Raw genomic sequence first — 17,579 nt, 5'->3', positions numbered from 1 at the left:
TAACTAGTAGATGACCCCTATTGATTTTGGGGTCACTAGGTCAAAGGTCAAGGTCACAGGGACCTTAAATGTGAAAATGGTTTCCGCTGATTATCTTGAAAAGTATTCATCTCAAAGTCTTCATAATTCACAATGTGATTGGTCATAACTAGTAGATGACCCATATTGCTTTTGGGTTCACTAGGTCAAAGGTCAAGGTCACAGGGGCCTTAAATGTCAAAATGGTTTCCGCTGATTATCTTGAAGATTTTTTATCACAAGTAAGTGAACCTATTGATTTTGGGGTGAGTAGGTCAAAGGTCAAGTTCACAGGGTTCTTGAATGTCAGTTTGGTTTCCGCTTATAATCTTGAAAACTATTTATCACAAAGTCTTCATATTTGTAGTATTGATTAGTAATACCTATTAGATGACCCCTATTGATTTTGGGTCACTAGTTCAAAGTTCTAGGTCACAGGGGCCTTAAATATCTCATAATCTTGAAAACTATTTATCACAAAGTCTTCATTATTTTTCTTTTTTCCATAATTGAACACTTCCATGTACCCATTTATGGCAAGTTTCTGTAACAAAATTACCAATTATGTGAGTCAAGGGCTAGAAAGGGGGGCATATGTGTCGTTCGACATTCTTGTTGTTACATAAATTTGAAAGGGATTAGAATGAAAGAAAAGTTATATAGTTCCTCTCCCTATAAAGTTATAAATTTGCCACTATAAGGTAATAGTAATAGATGAAATAACATTGATTTCCATGAAAAATTAATTTATTGAGGTAATCCATTTATTATATGGTAGAACATGTAAGATGTTTGTGAGTCAGATGGGATTTTTCATCCCGAGAGTACCTTGTGAATGATGTTCCAATGTGATATTCAAAATATGACAGAAATTATCATTCTAGCAAGTTGAAAATGTCTTATATTTTTAAATGTCCTGTATTTCTCTTAGCAACTTAATTTATAGGCCAATATTTTACAATTTGGTAGGTAGATAACTTGGATGGTCTTCTAACTTTTTGTGGTGATAGCGGGGACTGGCATCAAAGTCACTGAAGCCTAAAATCAATTTCTAATATTTGCTCGTACAGCCTATCTTTATTGACTGATGTATTTCATATTATAAGGAACAATAAATTGGGTCATTCTCTGACTTTGATTGATGTTTAAGGTCACAAGGTTAAGGTCACCAATACTTAAAAATTTTTTTTACTTTGGCAGCCTTTTTTGCTGATCATTGCCTTTCATATTTGGTAGGTGGAAACCTTATAATTTTAGGGCCATTAGTTTCGGGTTCAATATCTTGCAGTTATGTATATTTGAATGTCAAGGTAAATATCTTTGAACTTCATAGGAGTGACATACAAATTTACATTCTTTCCAATAAAAAAAAAGGTCATCACTGTCAAGTTATATATAACTGTATTAATAAGTTGTCTTGAGCAATCTCCTCTTTCATAGCTGGGTAAACTTTTTTGGGCATATTGGCTTATGACAAGAATCTGGCTAGGGCATATGTGTTAGAGTTTGTATGCATTCTTTCTGTCAGATTCTCTTTTGTAGACATGCAAACTAAAAATCTCAACACCATTTTGCACATCAGTATAAGACATTTGGTCTAGTTGGATAATTGACTGGAATACGTCTTGATAAAAGTTATATTGTGTCTCCATGTTTTGCTTTAATATTGTTTATCTTTTAAGTTAAATGGATTTGCATTATTCTTGTTTTATTACGTGAATGAGCATGTATTTTATTATGTGGTTTAGACATGGAACTATTTTCTATTATTATTTTGTCTAAAAAAGAATGATACCCTTGGCATCTGTTAGAATTGTTGGAGTTATTATGCCCCTGGGCATATAGTAATTGAACTGTTCGTCTGACTGTCTGTCTGTATGAGGTCAACTTAAACTGGTTGATTTACCTTAAGTTCTACCTGTACCAATGGCTTCATAATTTACACACTAATCAATATAAACTACATGATCTGGGCAAGTCACATAACTATGGCTTCCATTTTTTTCAAGTTATTGCCCTTTTCAGTACTTTGAAAGTGGATATGGTTAACCTAAACTGGCAAGTTAGATATATTTGAAGTTCTATCTGTACTAATGGCTTCATAAATTCTACACTTACTTATCAATACAAGTTACATGATGTTGTCAAGTTATATAACTATGCCATGTATTTTTCCCAGATATTTCCCTTTTTATCACATTTGAAATAGGACCCTGTATGGTTAACCTGTTCCGGCAAGTTGAATTTATATTAAATTTCTTCTAATTACGTCATTTGTTAAATGATATCTTCAATATTTGGTAAGTGGATACCTTTAATGATTCTCTATCATTTTGTAGAGGTAGGGGTCACTGGGTCAAGGTAAATGGTGTCAAAAATAAATTTACACATTTTTGCTCATACAACCTTTATTCAAATTGACATCTTTCATATTCAATTTAGGCATGCCTAGGAAGATTCTCTTTCTTCTTGTTTAGTAAGGTGTCATCTTGGTCAAGGTTAAGATCACCAATGTTAAAAATAGATTTTTACACTTACAGGTGTAATCTTGATCTATTGACAGATGTCTTATATTTGGTAGGCACTTCAATTGAGAAGTCTTCATACTGTTGGATGGAGTTAAGGGTCAGATAGATCAAGGTCATCAGTGCTAAAAAATATTTAAGCACTTTACAGCCTTTATTTATTAACAGATGTGCTTCATATTTGGTAGGAAGTTACTTACATGGTCTTCTTCCTTTGTACTCAGTTAGGGGTCAATGGGCCAAGGTCAAGGGTGCCAATTAAAGAGTTAAATAGATTGGCTTATACAGTCATATATATTGACTGATGTCCTTCATATTTGGTAGTTAGATAAGATCATGGTCACCTGTGCCAACAACAGATTTTTACAGCCTTTATTTTTTTTACCAATGCCTCATATTTAGACGGAACATTCCTCAGGTGGGGCTCTAAGTTTGGGTGGAGTCTTTATTTTATTGGTAAGTTGAGTATTTTTCATCTTCATCAAATAGCAATGACATGTCAACTTATATTTTTCACGAAAGGATATGACTTTGTCAAGTTACATAACTGTTAACATTTTATTTTCGCAATTTTTCTGTCCAAAATTGATTAAATGGGTAGACCTGTTTTGAAAATTTGTTTGTCACAAGAATCATGGCTGGGGCATTTGTGTTAACCAAACATGTTCTTGTTTTCCTAGTTATTTTTAGTGTGTGCTTACAACTGTCCTGTCAATGTGTTTTGTTTTAGGCAGATTATGCTGTTAAAATGTTGGTCAGTTGCTCAGCCTGGTTTTGTTTTTTCCCCCTGAACAAAGGTTTTTTTTTTGTTACTAAGATAAGTGAATAATAATTATTAAATGAATGCGACATTGTTTTAGAGACATTGCAGATTGTTTTCATATACATTTGTAAATCATAAATTTGGAAACCTTTTTTGTAACAGGGGATTTTTTTATTATGGTTCACGGTTTCATGTTTTAGAAAAGATATCGGTATATTTCTATAAATTTAACAGTTACTATGGAAACTTCTATTCTTAGGCATTTTGACTTTGGTAGAAAACGAAAATTCTGAATGTAAGTATATACTGCATGATAAAATGTTACCTTCTTTTTTTCTTTCTTGTCGTATTTTTCACCATTTGAATTTAATTATTTTTATGAAATTACAAAATTGTTTTGCAGAGAGAGAGATAAAAAGAGAGAGAGAGAGCTGTTGTAAAATCATGTACAAAGTATATCAAGTGTCTATTCTAGGGTGCGAATTTCATGATTTATGCAATTTTTCGAAGGTCTTGTAAAAAAAGTGTTTATCTTTGGATCTGAAAATTCTATGCAATATTAAAGAAACAAAAGAAACCCAATAGAAATGCAATTTAACTACTTATATTTTTGGCATTGATATGTTGATATAGGTATATTGATTGATATTTGTCATATTTGTCTGCACTTATGATAAAACAAATTTCTTTAAAAATTAATTAACTTTGATACAATCTTTTAACCAAATTGAAATAATAAAATGATAAAGCCTGCCCTTTTGTAAAACAAATCTCTTTTTTTCCTATGCCTGTGTTTGTGTGTGTGTTGAGGAGTGAGATAGAAAATATCCCAATTTCTGACAAATTTTGCATCCTAGAATAGACACTATAAAAGAGTAAAAGATGTACAATGTTTAAACATTGATGTGAAAATAAATTGCCAATATCTAGTATGTGCCACCTGGTTTCTACCATAAAACCAAACAAAGAAATATGCTGGGTTGATATATATGTTTCTGACCTGAAGTTGTTCATATGTATGAATAAAAGAAAATGTTTCCCTTCTGATATCACTTTCCCCATGAATAAGAGTAATGTAATGGAAATAGATTCAGATAATGGTGAAAAAAATGCCAAGGATGAAAAATGTTGGGGGAGAACTGTGTACATAAAATATTGTGGGAAATAATGCTTTTTTGGTGAAAATAAAGTACAGATTTTGAAACACTGGTCTAACTGTTCCTAGCTGCTTTAGGTGGCAGTGTAACCGTCTCTTCTATGACATCTCACCAAAAAAGTTGCTGGTACTATCAGGAGACTAATCCCATATATCATAGAGAAAATTGGGTTTGCAAACAGTGGTTAATATGATTTCCATTATGCTGTCATTTTCATTTTTATACCATGTGCACAACCTGTATCAATGTTGTTCATTTTATTATAATTTTCTGTTCATTTTCACACCCCAGTTCACTTCAGTCTTTTATTTTTCCCAATTTATGTCGGGGCTTTTGGTAGCTGAGCTTCGCCTAGTAGAAGTTTGATGCAAGCTTTTGGTGTATTTTTGTGTACTGTTATAAGTTCTTGATTTTATAGCTGCTGTAGTCTTTATCTGGACTTTATATTTATTCACGGGAGCTTACTCCTGTAGGTATTCTGTTTAATTACCATATAGATATTTAAGGGAGCTTACTACTGAAGGCATTCTGTTTAATTACCATAAAGATATTCAAGGGAGCTTACTCCTATAGGCATTCTGTTATAATTACCAGCTGAATTTGTGGTTTTACCCACAGTAAAAAACACAAACAGAGAAAATTTATTTGAAGCATATAGACAGTGCACAACAAAGTCCCTTTTATAAATAAATCAATTTTTTCTTGACAGAATTAATTTTTCAAAAATTGTCAGTGCAGTTAGATGATATCTAGTATGTATAAGTTTTTATTTAAATAAAAAGTTCTCTTCAAAATTCTTCTCTTTTCAGTCTCTTAACACTATTTGCTAATTCTGTAAATATTTTCCCCTACTGCACATAGTCACGTATGTAGTATAGGCCTCGATTACTAAGTAATTTGGACAGTTAGTTTAATGAAGATGTTTTACACATTCTTTTACATTGTTTATTAGCATTAAATATTATAATGTTGTTTTTTTTTTCTGGTGAGTTATCCCTTTGAAGTATTGTATATTTTACTTTGTAAGCTAAATTAAAGGAACCTTTCATTCAAGTTCTTTGTCTTTGAATTATTCATATGGAGTAGTATTAAAGTTTTGGAATCCCTCGACATGAAAACAGTTTTATATTTTACCAGAAAGAGGCAGGTGCAGAATACGATTTCAATTTAAGGTTTTAATAATCGGAAAATTTTAGTCCTACTAAATCACATTATACCCAGTTGTCATAATAAATTGACACATTTCATTTCTGTAATTCTTACTGCAATAATACCTTTATGATGTGTTGTTTAAAATGAGCACAAAAATTGTCTACTCAACATATTTTGAGAAGATTTCACCTGAATATAATCAGAAGTATTATTTTGTGAATAAAAATTATTATATAAATATCTTGTGTAAGCTTATGATTAGAATTTGTATATATTTTTGTTTTATTTCAGTAATGGGACAATCACAATAGGGACTGCTGTGAGAAACCAAAAACAATCTGGACCAGTTAATGGAAATGAGTGCTATTTTTGGAGAACAACCGGATGTACATATGGTGATAAATGCCGGAATTCTCACATACCAGCACATAAAGGAGTTGATAAAAAACCATGGCAAAAAGATCAATAGCTTTATGATTTTATTTGACAAGTACACCCTTGTACAGAAATATTAAAGTGAAATTTCGAAACACATCAGAGTTTTTTGAAGTGATCTTCAAGGTTAAAATATACACAAGTGTTGGTGATTGGAATATTTGTGTTGTGTTTGATAAAATAAGGATTAAACAAGAATAAGGTACTTGATATTTTAATGCAGACAAAAAATAGAAATAAGCAATAATTATTGCTTTCATATAAATTCATACCTTTTGAGTATTAAGGAATATTAAGAAATTGAATGACCTGCTTACCAAATCATAAAAGTCTAAGAATGAAAACATGAATAGTGTAAAACTTACTGATCTGAAATATTTACGTAAAGATTTAATATCCTGATGTGATGGTAAATGCAATGATCTCGCATGAACATTTGAATTTTGTATGAAATTAAAGCTTTAGTTTAAGATTTACTTGAAAAACATACAATTTTTAAGATTTACTTGAAAAACAAACAATAATTTAATCTGCTTTTATTGAAAAGGACTTGATTTTCATTTTTGTTACACTTCTGTTTGTTAAAACATTTTGCTCTGTACAGCTTTTCTTGGTGAAATGTACTAAATATGTATATAGATAAGAAACAAATGTGCTAATTGTTTAATTCTTGATTCATCAAATTATGTGTAAATGATAATAACAGCATTAGATTGTATGTATTTGTGTATGTGTTTCTTTTATCTAAAATCTGTTATGCCATTAGTCATGAAATTTTATAACAGAAGTATGCCTTCTAGTAAAAGCAAACTCTTCCTTGGTCTGGAAGGTTTCATCTGATATTGTTAGTTCAGAATAAAAACCAGTGTAAAAATCATCATGTATGACACTTATCTTTTGTTTTGAATTCAGTCTCTGAAAGAAAGCTTTTGATTGGTTATTTCACAGATTTAAGTGTAGTATCAGACCAATCACAGAGAAGTATTTTCAGACTTGTTTCCGTAGTAACCATAGATACAGATGAGACTATATCAGGCTATGAAATCTCGTGCTCAATATCTGTTGTGATATGATAATCATTTTTGGATCTGTTTATTACAAGTGATTACCTTAAACAAATGTGTCATATCTAATCATTTCAAGATGCCATTTGTTTATTTCTAGAAAACTGGTGATTTGAGTGAGTCTCACTTTGATAAGATTGAAATTTACTGATACATTATTGTATTTTAAAAGAAACACCAACTATTCAGTATTATTAAAAAAAAAATAAGAAAGGAAAAGTATTGCTATAGAATTGATAATAAACTCGTAAAGTTATACGCATGGAATGGTGATTTATTTTTGTCTCTTTAAGATATTAATTTGGTTTTAATGTTGTGAGATTGTAATATTTTGTTTTTAGCTCACCTGTCACTTTGTGACAGGGTGAGCTTTTGTGATCGCTTTTCGTCCGGCATCCGTCTGTCCGTCCGGCGTCCGTAAACTTTTACTTTAAATGACATCTCCTCATAAACCACTAAGCCAATTTCATCCAAACTTCACAGGAATGTTCCTTTGGTGGTCACCTTTGAAAATTGTTCAAAGAATTTAATTCCATGCAGAACTCTGGTTGCCATGGCAACCAAAAGAAAAAACTTTAAATATCTTCTTCTAAAAAACCCAAAGAGCTAGAGCTTAGATATTTGGCATGAAACATCTTCTAGTGAGTGTCTACAAAAATTGTTCAAATAAAAGCCCTGGGGTCAAAACTGGCCCTGCCCCAGGGGTGTCATTGTTTTTGAATATATGTGTAAAGAAAAAACTTAAAAAATCTTCTTTTAAAAAACCCAACGAGCTAGACCTTAGATGTTTAGCATGAAACATCTTCTAATGGGTGTCTACCAAGTTTGTTCAAATAAAAGCCCTGGGGTTTAAACTGGCCCCGCTCCGGGGGGCCTATATGCAGGTGAGCGACTTCAGGGCCATCATGGCCCTCTTGTTCTGTTAAACCTGCATCATCTCTTGTATTACAGCTGATAAATATCATTTTATTTTGTTATTCTGATATATATTTATCATGATACAGAAAGAATGGTTTAGAAGTTCTTATTTCTATTGTTATTGTTTTTCGTTTGAATCTGATATAATGAGGAACCTATCACAACCTATCAAGTATTTTATCTTTCAGCTATATTACTATAAAAGCAGAATATAGAGAGAGTCTGTTACAGGTGTTGTTGATATCATTTCATAAATATAAGGAAATATGAACAAGTTATCAGCATGCCGAGGTCATTAACTAGGCAACAAAAAATAATGTTAAAGCATAATTGATATTTTCAGGATATATAGTCAAGTATTAGATTTTATACTTTTGTTTGTTATATAGCCATTCCTGGCACATCAGTTATCTTTTTCCACCTAAATAAAACATTTTGTGATTTTTTACTGAACTGTTTTACACTACATTTAGTTTTTTGGGGTAAATTTTGATATTTATTTTACATAATAATTGATATTGTTTTAGATTTATAGTTTTTTCATACATGGCCACAATAGTTTTAAAAATGCGAAAACAGAAAATTAGTTTAATAATATAGAAATGTTATTATTTTTTTGGTTATGTAAATACAAAATTAGAATGTTTTTTATATAAAAAAAAGAGGCTTCAGTCGATGATAAGAGTTATGTATATGTTGAATTTCAACAATTAGTATCTAGGGATAGATGCAGTTAGAAGGCTAACAATATTTTCCTACATAATTTATAAATCTTTTAAACAATTACTGCCATGTTTTACAGATTTTATGTGGATTTAGTAACACATTTGTTAATATCATATGTTAGTGAATTTACGCCATCACTAACACAACATAATAATAACATAATGAGTGTTAGAGAGCAAAAAACAAAAGAAAATAACAACTTTGCCTACCTTTTTTTTTGCTACAAATATTAAAGTTTAAATTCTGATTTTGCTTACGTTGACAATTCGTTAGAGTGTTAGATTCAGCTTAATATTTATAATGGCACCTGACTAACTATGAGGATATATTTACTAAATAAAATGCATGGTTATGTATTTGATACATGTATGACATTGAAGGCAATATATTTGTTACCATTAAATTATGTTAGGTCATTTTTTATATTTTTAACTGTTAAAATTTTGTAGAAATTTGAATTTTTTGTTAAGCAAGTAAAATAGAAATAATTAGAAAATGAAATCAAAATAAATCTGTACTGCTGCATTTTATTTTCCAGTTAAGCAATGAAGAAATGTGATATTTGTTGTTGCTGACATCATAAGTTTATGTTGAGTTATAAATATTTTGATTTTGAATGTTTGTGTATATATATATATATATAAGTATAGCAAAGAAGTTATAAAACTATAAATAGAATAAATGGCTGCATCTATCTTAGTGGTAACGGTCAAAGGTAAACATTTATGATTATTACATATGAGCCGCGTCATGACAAAACCAACATAATGCGTTTGTGACCAGCATGGATCCAGACCAGCCTGCGCATCTGTGCTCTCTGATCAGGATCCATGCTGTTCGTTATCGGTTTCTCTACTTGTTATAGAATTTGTAAGCGAACAGCATGGATCCTGATCAGACTGCGTGGATGCCAAGGCTGGTAGCAAACCCATTATGTTGGTTTTGTCATGATGCGGCTCATATTTTTTCTTGACTTGTTGCTGTGTTTTAAGACTTGGTCATCATATTACACAACATAAAGCTCCCTTTTTGCTTCATTTATGCAATGTTTTCTTTAATAGGCAAGCTTATTCTTCACAGGTCGTTCGACACTATTAAATTTTAAAGTAAATATGAATATGTGAATATTTACTTTAAAAGATGCATATTTGAAATAGATGATTTTAACAGATATTATCTTTGAAATGTGTATAATGTAAAATGTCTAAGTAACTGTTTAGTTATTGAAGGATTTGATTAACCAAATACAGGTTTGAAATCCGTGTAAGGGTCCAAGATGTTGATGTATATTTCACTAGTTTGAAATGTTTACTTTCCTTGTTTTCATCATTTTATTACAAGTGATTGATTTAAATGTGCTGTTTTATGTAATAGAATTGTGTTTGTATACATGCCCTTTTTATGCCCTACAACTGAACATGAGATAATTGTAGAGTTATAGTGCATATAGTAACTTACTACCCTGAATTTACTAGACTTGCATTGCTGTAAGAATCTGATATATTATGTTATGTTATAAATGGTATATCATGCATCAAACATAATTTAAGGTAACTGTTATGACTATAACATCTAGGCTGTCCATACACTACATTTTATGTTTTACATTTTACCATATATGACAAATTTATTTTATTGCTATGGTAACTGGTTTTTGTTTGAATGTCATACACATGATGTACAGTGCATTAAACTGTGTGCAGCAGAATTAGGGAGGAGGGACCCTTTATAATATTGTCATTTTGTCATGTTTAACACTTGATAAGTCAGAAATTTAACATATAGTTTCCCGTTATTGATGGGAAAATCAAGCATGAATTTGTTTGTTTCTTGTGTTTAACAAAAATTGCAATACAAGCCATGCTGCTGCTTGTATGCATGTTACACTTTCAACATCATTCTGATTTAATGTATGACATCCTGCTTGTAATATGTTAATACACTACAGGTGATTAGGTTAAATATTGCATATATGAATGTGAAAATGCTTATTTAAAAGATCTCGGATCACATGCTAGTATTTTCTTACTGAAAAAAAAGTTTATATGTTTCATTACCGTAGATTACACAAGTAGATTTAGTATAGGCAGATATGAATGGATGTTGATATCCAATTAATCAAGTTTGCTAACATCTTTGAAGTCTTTCAACCCCAGAAAGCTAGAAAATCATAGTGTGAGGTGATTTGCATTGTAAAACATACACCTCTTGTTATTATATGTTTCATGTAAGAAAATATAATAAAAACATCTTTTCAAAATATTACTGGTCAAACAGTGTAACATACTATCTACTTGTGTATTCTTCTAAGCAACTTAGTATTAGTATTTGATTTATCCATGTGTTGTTACTTTTGATGAGAACTTGATTAAAAACAGCAAAAATGTGTGTGAGAGAAGATAGGTTTATGTACAGATGTATATATTTATTTTAAATGCAAGTTTTTACTGTAAAGTTTGAAAATGCATTAAAGGATGTGTTGTTTCACTACAGTCATTGATATGTTATAGTGTTATCATTGCATGTAGGAAAATAACATTTTCTCTAAAAACTTTCTGGTGGTTTATTGTTTTGTTTATTCCCTATAAAGTCCCTCCACTTTTCAAGGAATAAAGTACATATTCGTCTAAACAACTGGGTAGATTAATTAAGACTAAATTGTACAGGTATTCTCAGGTTATCCTTTACTTGGCTTTAATTTTAGATATTTGGCTATCGTGTATAGCATTCTAAAGGGAACATCTACAAAATTTATATAATAATGTATGCTCTAAAGTGTCCCAGTGTCACACTCCTTGAAGAGACAAAACAAGGAATATTACTTCAAAATTCTCCAAAACTACAATGTGCCGAGTATGTAGTAATATTGCCAAGTGTTCCCCGACAAATCATTACCTCAATCATTACCTCGGTTCACGTTGGCCTCTCTCTGAATGACACTATTTGAATTCCACTTATAAGAACATGTCACAAGTTTAGATATTTAGTTTGTGGCAATGCGTAGCGGACAGTATTAAGTCCCTAGGGTAGAATCGTCGTTTGTTCCATAGATAAAACAACCTACTTAGACTTGGAGTAAAAATAGTTTATATATACAGCAATGCGTAATGGAACGCTACAATGGGTATATCAAACATGGATCAAAAGGAATTCATTGTTAATCCTTGCTGAAACTACGATGCCAACATCTTGTATATTTGATCTGAAGCATTGACTGGTACACTTTTTCAAAGTCTATACACTAAATATATATGTGCATCAGTTTTGATCCGATCAATAAATACAGAAGAGACCCATGATTTCCTATTCCAGTTATTGAATGAATTTAACACACATGCCCAATGATGATGCATGAAACGTCATTGTTACAAAATGGTGATATCTATGATGATTACATGAATAAATACAGCTTATGCCTACAATGACTATGTTAACCTGTCGACGTCGAGTCATGGATTTAAAATTACATTGTGCACATCAATCTATTTAACAGATTTTGATGGTTTGAGCCACAAAACTTTATCTGAAATAAAATTATTTGAAGGCCATAATTTGTGTCTCAAGCATTTGAACTAGCCGGCCATCAACTTTGACATATCAGCCTCGCACTCATAAGACAATAGGTGAGTCAATAGGATACTAGATGAATGTTAAAATGTAAGTAAAATAGCTGTATATAACTGTTAACATAAAATACATATTAATGCTGTCCAAAGTTCACTGTCAATACCATATGGGAACAGATAGTTAAACTAAGGGCTATGCGGAATTTTGTGCTTACTGTAGAAATGTAACCTTATCGAGTAATATTGAGGCGAAACTAAACACTTATTTGTGCTCAAATAGTTTGTCCATCTCTTTACCATGTTGCCATTCAGTTATCATAGTCTGTTAATAATGTATTTGTTTAATTAACCTTTTTATACATCTGTATAAATTTATTAGAAGATGTATACATTTATTAGATGTAATAAATTGAGCAATTTAAACGTGTCACTGTCTTACGATTCTGTTCTTTAAAACTGTAAATTAGTGTTGCCTGTAACATTTCCGGTGTTTGGTCTGTTTTGGTCTGTGTCCTTAGAATCTACTATTGTTCCTGATTTGGTTAATTCTCGTTTATTAACTATCTCACTGTTTCCATTTGAAGTACGTGGCGTGGTTAATTCTCTCTGACTGACAACTTTACTTTTCTCTTTGGATAGCTGTTCTTTTGGGACAACAGGTATTGTTAATTCTTTTTTATTAACGATTTTACTCTTTTCTTTTACATTTGACACCTGTTCTTTTGAAGCACCAGACGTGGTTAATTCTCTCTGACTTACTATCTTACTCTTTTCTTTGGATACTTGCTCTTTTGAAACGCTAGTTTTAGTTAATTCTCGCTGATTTACAATTTTACTATTTTCTTTCGAAACTGTCTGTTCTTTTAGAGCACCAGGCTTTGTCAGTTCTCGCGTGTTAAAATTTTTACTTTTATCTTTTGAGTGATCGTTTCTTGTTGAAGCGCGAGACTTCGTTAGTTCTCTCGGAGTAACAATTCTACTGTTTTCTTTTGAGATATTTTCTTTTGAATAGGTGGGCGTGATCTTTCCTTGTGATTTAACTTCTGTTCCAGATTTAACCATTTCAGATGACCTTTTCTGTCTAGGTTTTCCGAGACTTAAGATACCAGTATCCTGTCGCTTTGGATTTTTAGCAGATTCGTTCCTATTTGTAAGGCGTCCAGTTTCCAGAATAACCGAGGTGTCATGTTCATTTATATTGTTAACGCTGTCTGTATGCATTGAAATCTGTGTTGAGGATTTTTGCTTCCTTGTAAAATCATGAGTTAAAGTTTTATCTTGTTCGATATCTGTAGGTATATTAACTGTCGTCTGCCTAGGTTTGGCTATAGTTGTATCAGTTGACTTCTTAACGTTTATCTCTGCTTTGCTAAAGTACTGTTTTGGAGTAGTTTTACACAAAATTTCAAATTCTTTTGTCTTATATTCATTCCCTTCCCAAGCGAAACAACACTGCTGTTTATGTGGTAGGTATTGCCCACAACACCAGTTACCATCTGGAGCTTTTCCTCTTCCAATGAAATACTGCAATTCATCAGAATCATATCCTCCCCTGACGGCACCACGTGGTATGCTTCCTGCTGTGTCGCAGCGTTTCCATGTTGCTAACCCTCCTAGATCTGTTAAAACACTGTAATCTGTAGCTTTGATTTCAGCACCTCTAAATAGTACAGTAGCATGTTTCCTTGGTGGCAGAACTGTACCTGGAATAACCTCCTCTCCAACCTGAGCTACACCTGAATGAAATACTTGATATTTAGTTGTCGGTAAATTAAATAAAATACACAGAGTTATATTTTACAATTCAAACAAATAATTTTATGCATGTAGTGGTTGGGTTTTGGTAGAACAACAGTCAATCAGGTTAAAATATATATTTATTCAATAAAGAATAAACCTGTTATAAAATAAAACAACAATAAGACATCACATTACAAAAATATTTTACAAGACAAATACATTTCACAAAATACATAATACAACATATTACACAATTAACAACTCAAATTACAATAAAAACAAGTTCACAAATAAATAGATATATACATACCAGGCTTTAAAGTTACATTAAATGAAAAAGTAAAAATATTTTTCCGTCGGCCTTAAAATCAAACATTCTACAGTTTCATTAACCTGTTTAAAAGTTTTGTTGTAAATCTCATCAAATATTGTTCATAAATTAGGATTTTAAACGGGAAAGCCCAAGGTAACACTAAAGTTCGTATACGAATTTTAACATGCAAATGAAGACTATAATGAGCTCGTGTATTTTTTTTTTTTTTTTTTTTAATGCGTTTATTTAAGGTCGCCGCCGGAAAGCCCATATGGGCGACCGTACACTCAAGTCGGGTCATCCTAGAGCGTCCCGCCGAGATTTTTCGTCGATTTTTTTCCAGCTTTATTGGTGGAGGAAGACCCCAGGTGCCCCTCCGGGCATTATTTCAGGCACGAGCGGGCACCTGGGTAGAACCACCGACCTTCCGTAAGCCAGCTGGATGGCTTCCTCACATGAAAGATTTTGACCCGAGTGAGGATCGAACCTACAGTGGTGAGGGACCTGTGATCTCAAGTCAGCGACTTTGACCACTCGGCCACGGAGGCCCCTGAGCTCGTGTATGCGCTGCGTCACAGTTTTATAGTTGCTATCCGGAACACAGCAAATGTGATATTTTCTTGTGCAAACACACTTTAACCGTTAAAGCTTCACGGTGCACTAAACCTGGGGTTCAGTAAAAGTAATCATCTCGTAAAAAGATTAAATTTGTATGAAAACATCCGTTACAATGCGGAAATATACCGTTAAATTAGGACTGCCAATTATAGTCATGTTTGTTGATTTAATATTGATGTACGGATGATCCGAAGGCGGGGTTTCTCATGCAAACAGAAATTGTACTAACCATTTCGCCACAATGAGGTTACCTATTTTTATGCTAATAAAACTCATTTTGATTGCTTGGACACCAAAATAAGATCTGGAGTCGATATAAAACCTAATTTATTAATGAAATGTCGCTATTTAGTTTTTTATGAAATTATTAAATGTAACTTTAAGTATAGAAGAAATCTAATGTATTAAATAATGGAAAAGAAAATACCAAGTATTTCTATGAAGAAATAAATGAAAATAAACTAATATATTGTCACTTTGAAAGCAATACAAGGAGTGGTCAGAGTTACTGAGAAATGTTATATTCCAGAACCAAATCAGCTAAAAAAAAATAACTGTCATACAAAATCAAACTTGCAAAACAAGTTCTATCACCCAAAACACATAACACCACAATATATTTGGTCAAATTACCATAAACATTGTAAAAAGAGAATTTGGATTATTTTAACTTTATCTACATGCATGTTTTACAAATTCCCGCTCACTTGTCAGATTGTAATTATAGCAACATTGATATGATATTTTCTATGAATTATGAACTTAAGAAACTTACATAAATAGGTATATGTCTGGTCGCTATCATCGTATCCTACTTTAATTGCCGCCGGCGCAACTGCACCATGCGCGCACATACACCATTCTAACTTTGGCGGCTCCTGAAATGTCAGAAAACTTATTTGCACAAACATAATTTTGCTATTCAATATGAGACAGTGCTATTTAGTTTATTTATCAACGTGTTTTAAGCACGATTATACGATGTAAAGATGTGTTTTGTCGACTGTTTAGTAGATAACATACTAACACGAATAAAGATGGAAAAAATATCTATTTATAAAACTTTCAAAACTAAAACCTGTTTGATAACTCGGCTAGAAGACTGTAGTTTGGTATTTTTAGCACTGTGTTGTATTACATTGGCCATATTGGTTGGTATATCTCTAGATTCACCAGGAAGCACAATTGATGACTCTGTTGGAATTTCATCCAGGAAGAGTTCATCTGTCGACGGACCGACACAAAAACCAACTTTATGGTAAGTTAGCATCGCTTCGGATTTGAACTTCATTCCACATTCCTCACAGATCTGTTCCCCATCCGTAGCGATGGGCGTCGGCGACTTTTCCTTGTCCACCTGTGTGAACAATAAGTGCTCAGGCATAGGACTCCAAGCCGACTCGCCTTTAAATGCATGTATCGACTCTCGTATCCGACTCTCCATTGTAGGTTGTGTAAACTGTAGTAACTACTCAATGTCCATACCAAACAACACGTGAATTTGTTTATTAAGGGTTCTTATTGAACAATTTTGTTAATCCCGTTAATTTACTAAATATTCCATACAAGAATGATTTATGGATGTGGAAAGTATCGTTTTCCGTCCTTTAAATGTTCACAAATAAAGATTAAATATGTGTTCACTAGCTGTGATGATCCACATAGGCCTTAAATGCCGAGATGAGAAAAAGAGTTTGTAAAAAAGTTATTTATGTTACACGATTTATGGCTACTTTGCTTTATTATTATATAAAAAAGAAGAAGAAAAAAACATATGCCAATATAACTCTTAAGACGTACACCATTTATATATAGAATGTTGACATTAACGTAAAGGGTTTTGTTTTTAATGAAATAAAAGCACAACAGGCTTCACGCTATGCTTGCAAACAAAGAGCATATATAACTACTACACAAGAACAAAGGCGAGTAAGGCACTTGTTATATATACAATGTATATAAATTGATAGTCACAGTCTGCGTATTATTTACATTCCAATAGGACGTTTTATTATAATGATACTAGGAAATAAAAGTCATTAACTGCAGAAAAATAAATTGTTGAGTTATATAGAAATATATAGAAATATAAGATACGTGTATCTGTCTTTTTATTATGCAGTGTAAAGCATATAAAAATAAATATCATGATATGACAAATTACATATATCCGATATTTGCGATCAATCTTATTTTTAACCAACAACACCAATCATGATTATTATCATTTGGACAAATGATCATTTAGGCTTATATTGTTACAAATAAGTTTTCTAATAACACATACTTTATTATACTGCACGTTTGTAACGTCGCTTTTCATTGGATAATTGTGACGTTTATATAGTTTTATATACAAGGCTGTTGTCGATTCATGAAGAAATCTTACTTTTTTCTCTAAAAAATGATGTTTGCTGTATTATAATTTCGTTATAAAGATTGTTGATAGGTTATATGGCCGTATATAAACGGCTGTTTGCAATATAACCCTCGCCTAGCGGCTCGGGTTATATTTACAAACAGCCGTTTATATAGGGCCATATAACCTGTCAACAATCTTTATAACTAATAATATTAACGTCGA

At 31.9% G+C, this 17,579-nt stretch overlaps 2 protein-coding genes across 3 annotated transcripts in view; one reads left to right on the top strand and one right to left on the bottom strand.

Annotated features, from left to right (window-relative positions):
* LOC132722978 (uncharacterized) overlaps positions 1 to 11,313 on the top strand; it is a gene marked incomplete at its 5' end in the record, with an annotated part of 34,566 nt that extends 23,253 nt beyond the window's left edge. The window contains 2 exon segments of one of the 2 annotated variants that reach the window (XM_060707609.1): positions 3,566 to 3,601; positions 5,907 to 6,045. In XM_060707609.1, coding sequence (XP_060563592.1) covers positions 3,566 to 3,599 — 34 coding nt within the window. 2 annotated transcript variants of the gene reach the window in all.
* Positions 11,314 to 11,804: 491 nt separating this feature from the next.
* Positions 11,805 to 16,859, bottom strand: LOC132722977 (uncharacterized). Its single transcript, XM_060707606.1, has 3 exons — positions 16,074 to 16,859; positions 15,771 to 15,873; positions 11,805 to 14,060 (listed from the first exon to the last, which is right to left on the bottom strand). Exons 1-3 carry the CDS (start codon positions 16,437 to 16,439, stop codon positions 12,775 to 12,777), a joined length of 1,755 nt encoding a protein of 584 aa, XP_060563589.1. The 5' UTR covers positions 16,440 to 16,859; the 3' UTR covers positions 11,805 to 12,774.
* Positions 16,860 to 17,579: the final 720 nt, after the last annotated feature.

Source organism: Ruditapes philippinarum, unplaced genomic scaffold (assembly GCF_026571515.1).
Source record: "Ruditapes philippinarum isolate M1 unplaced genomic scaffold, ASM2657151v2 ctg6064_1_1_1_1, whole genome shotgun sequence".
In the NCBI taxonomy this organism is placed as follows: domain Eukaryota; kingdom Metazoa; phylum Mollusca; class Bivalvia; order Venerida; family Veneridae; genus Ruditapes; species Ruditapes philippinarum.
Note: the sequence above shows the minus strand (reverse complement) of the source record. Positions and strands in the feature narration are given on the sequence as shown.

Coding starts and splice junctions, on each gene's coding strand:
- LOC132722977 (XM_060707606.1), bottom strand. CDS start 16,439: ATGGAGAGTCGGATACGAGAGTCGATACATGCATTTAAAGGCGAGTCG. Junction 15,874..16,073: donor CTAGCCGAGTTATCAAACAG/GTTTTAGTTTTG, acceptor CTGACATTTCAG/GAGCCGCCAAAGTTAGAATG. Junction 14,061..15,770: donor CCAGACATATACCTATTTAT/GTAAGTTTCTTA, acceptor TATTTCATTCAG/GTGTAGCTCAGGTTGGAGAG.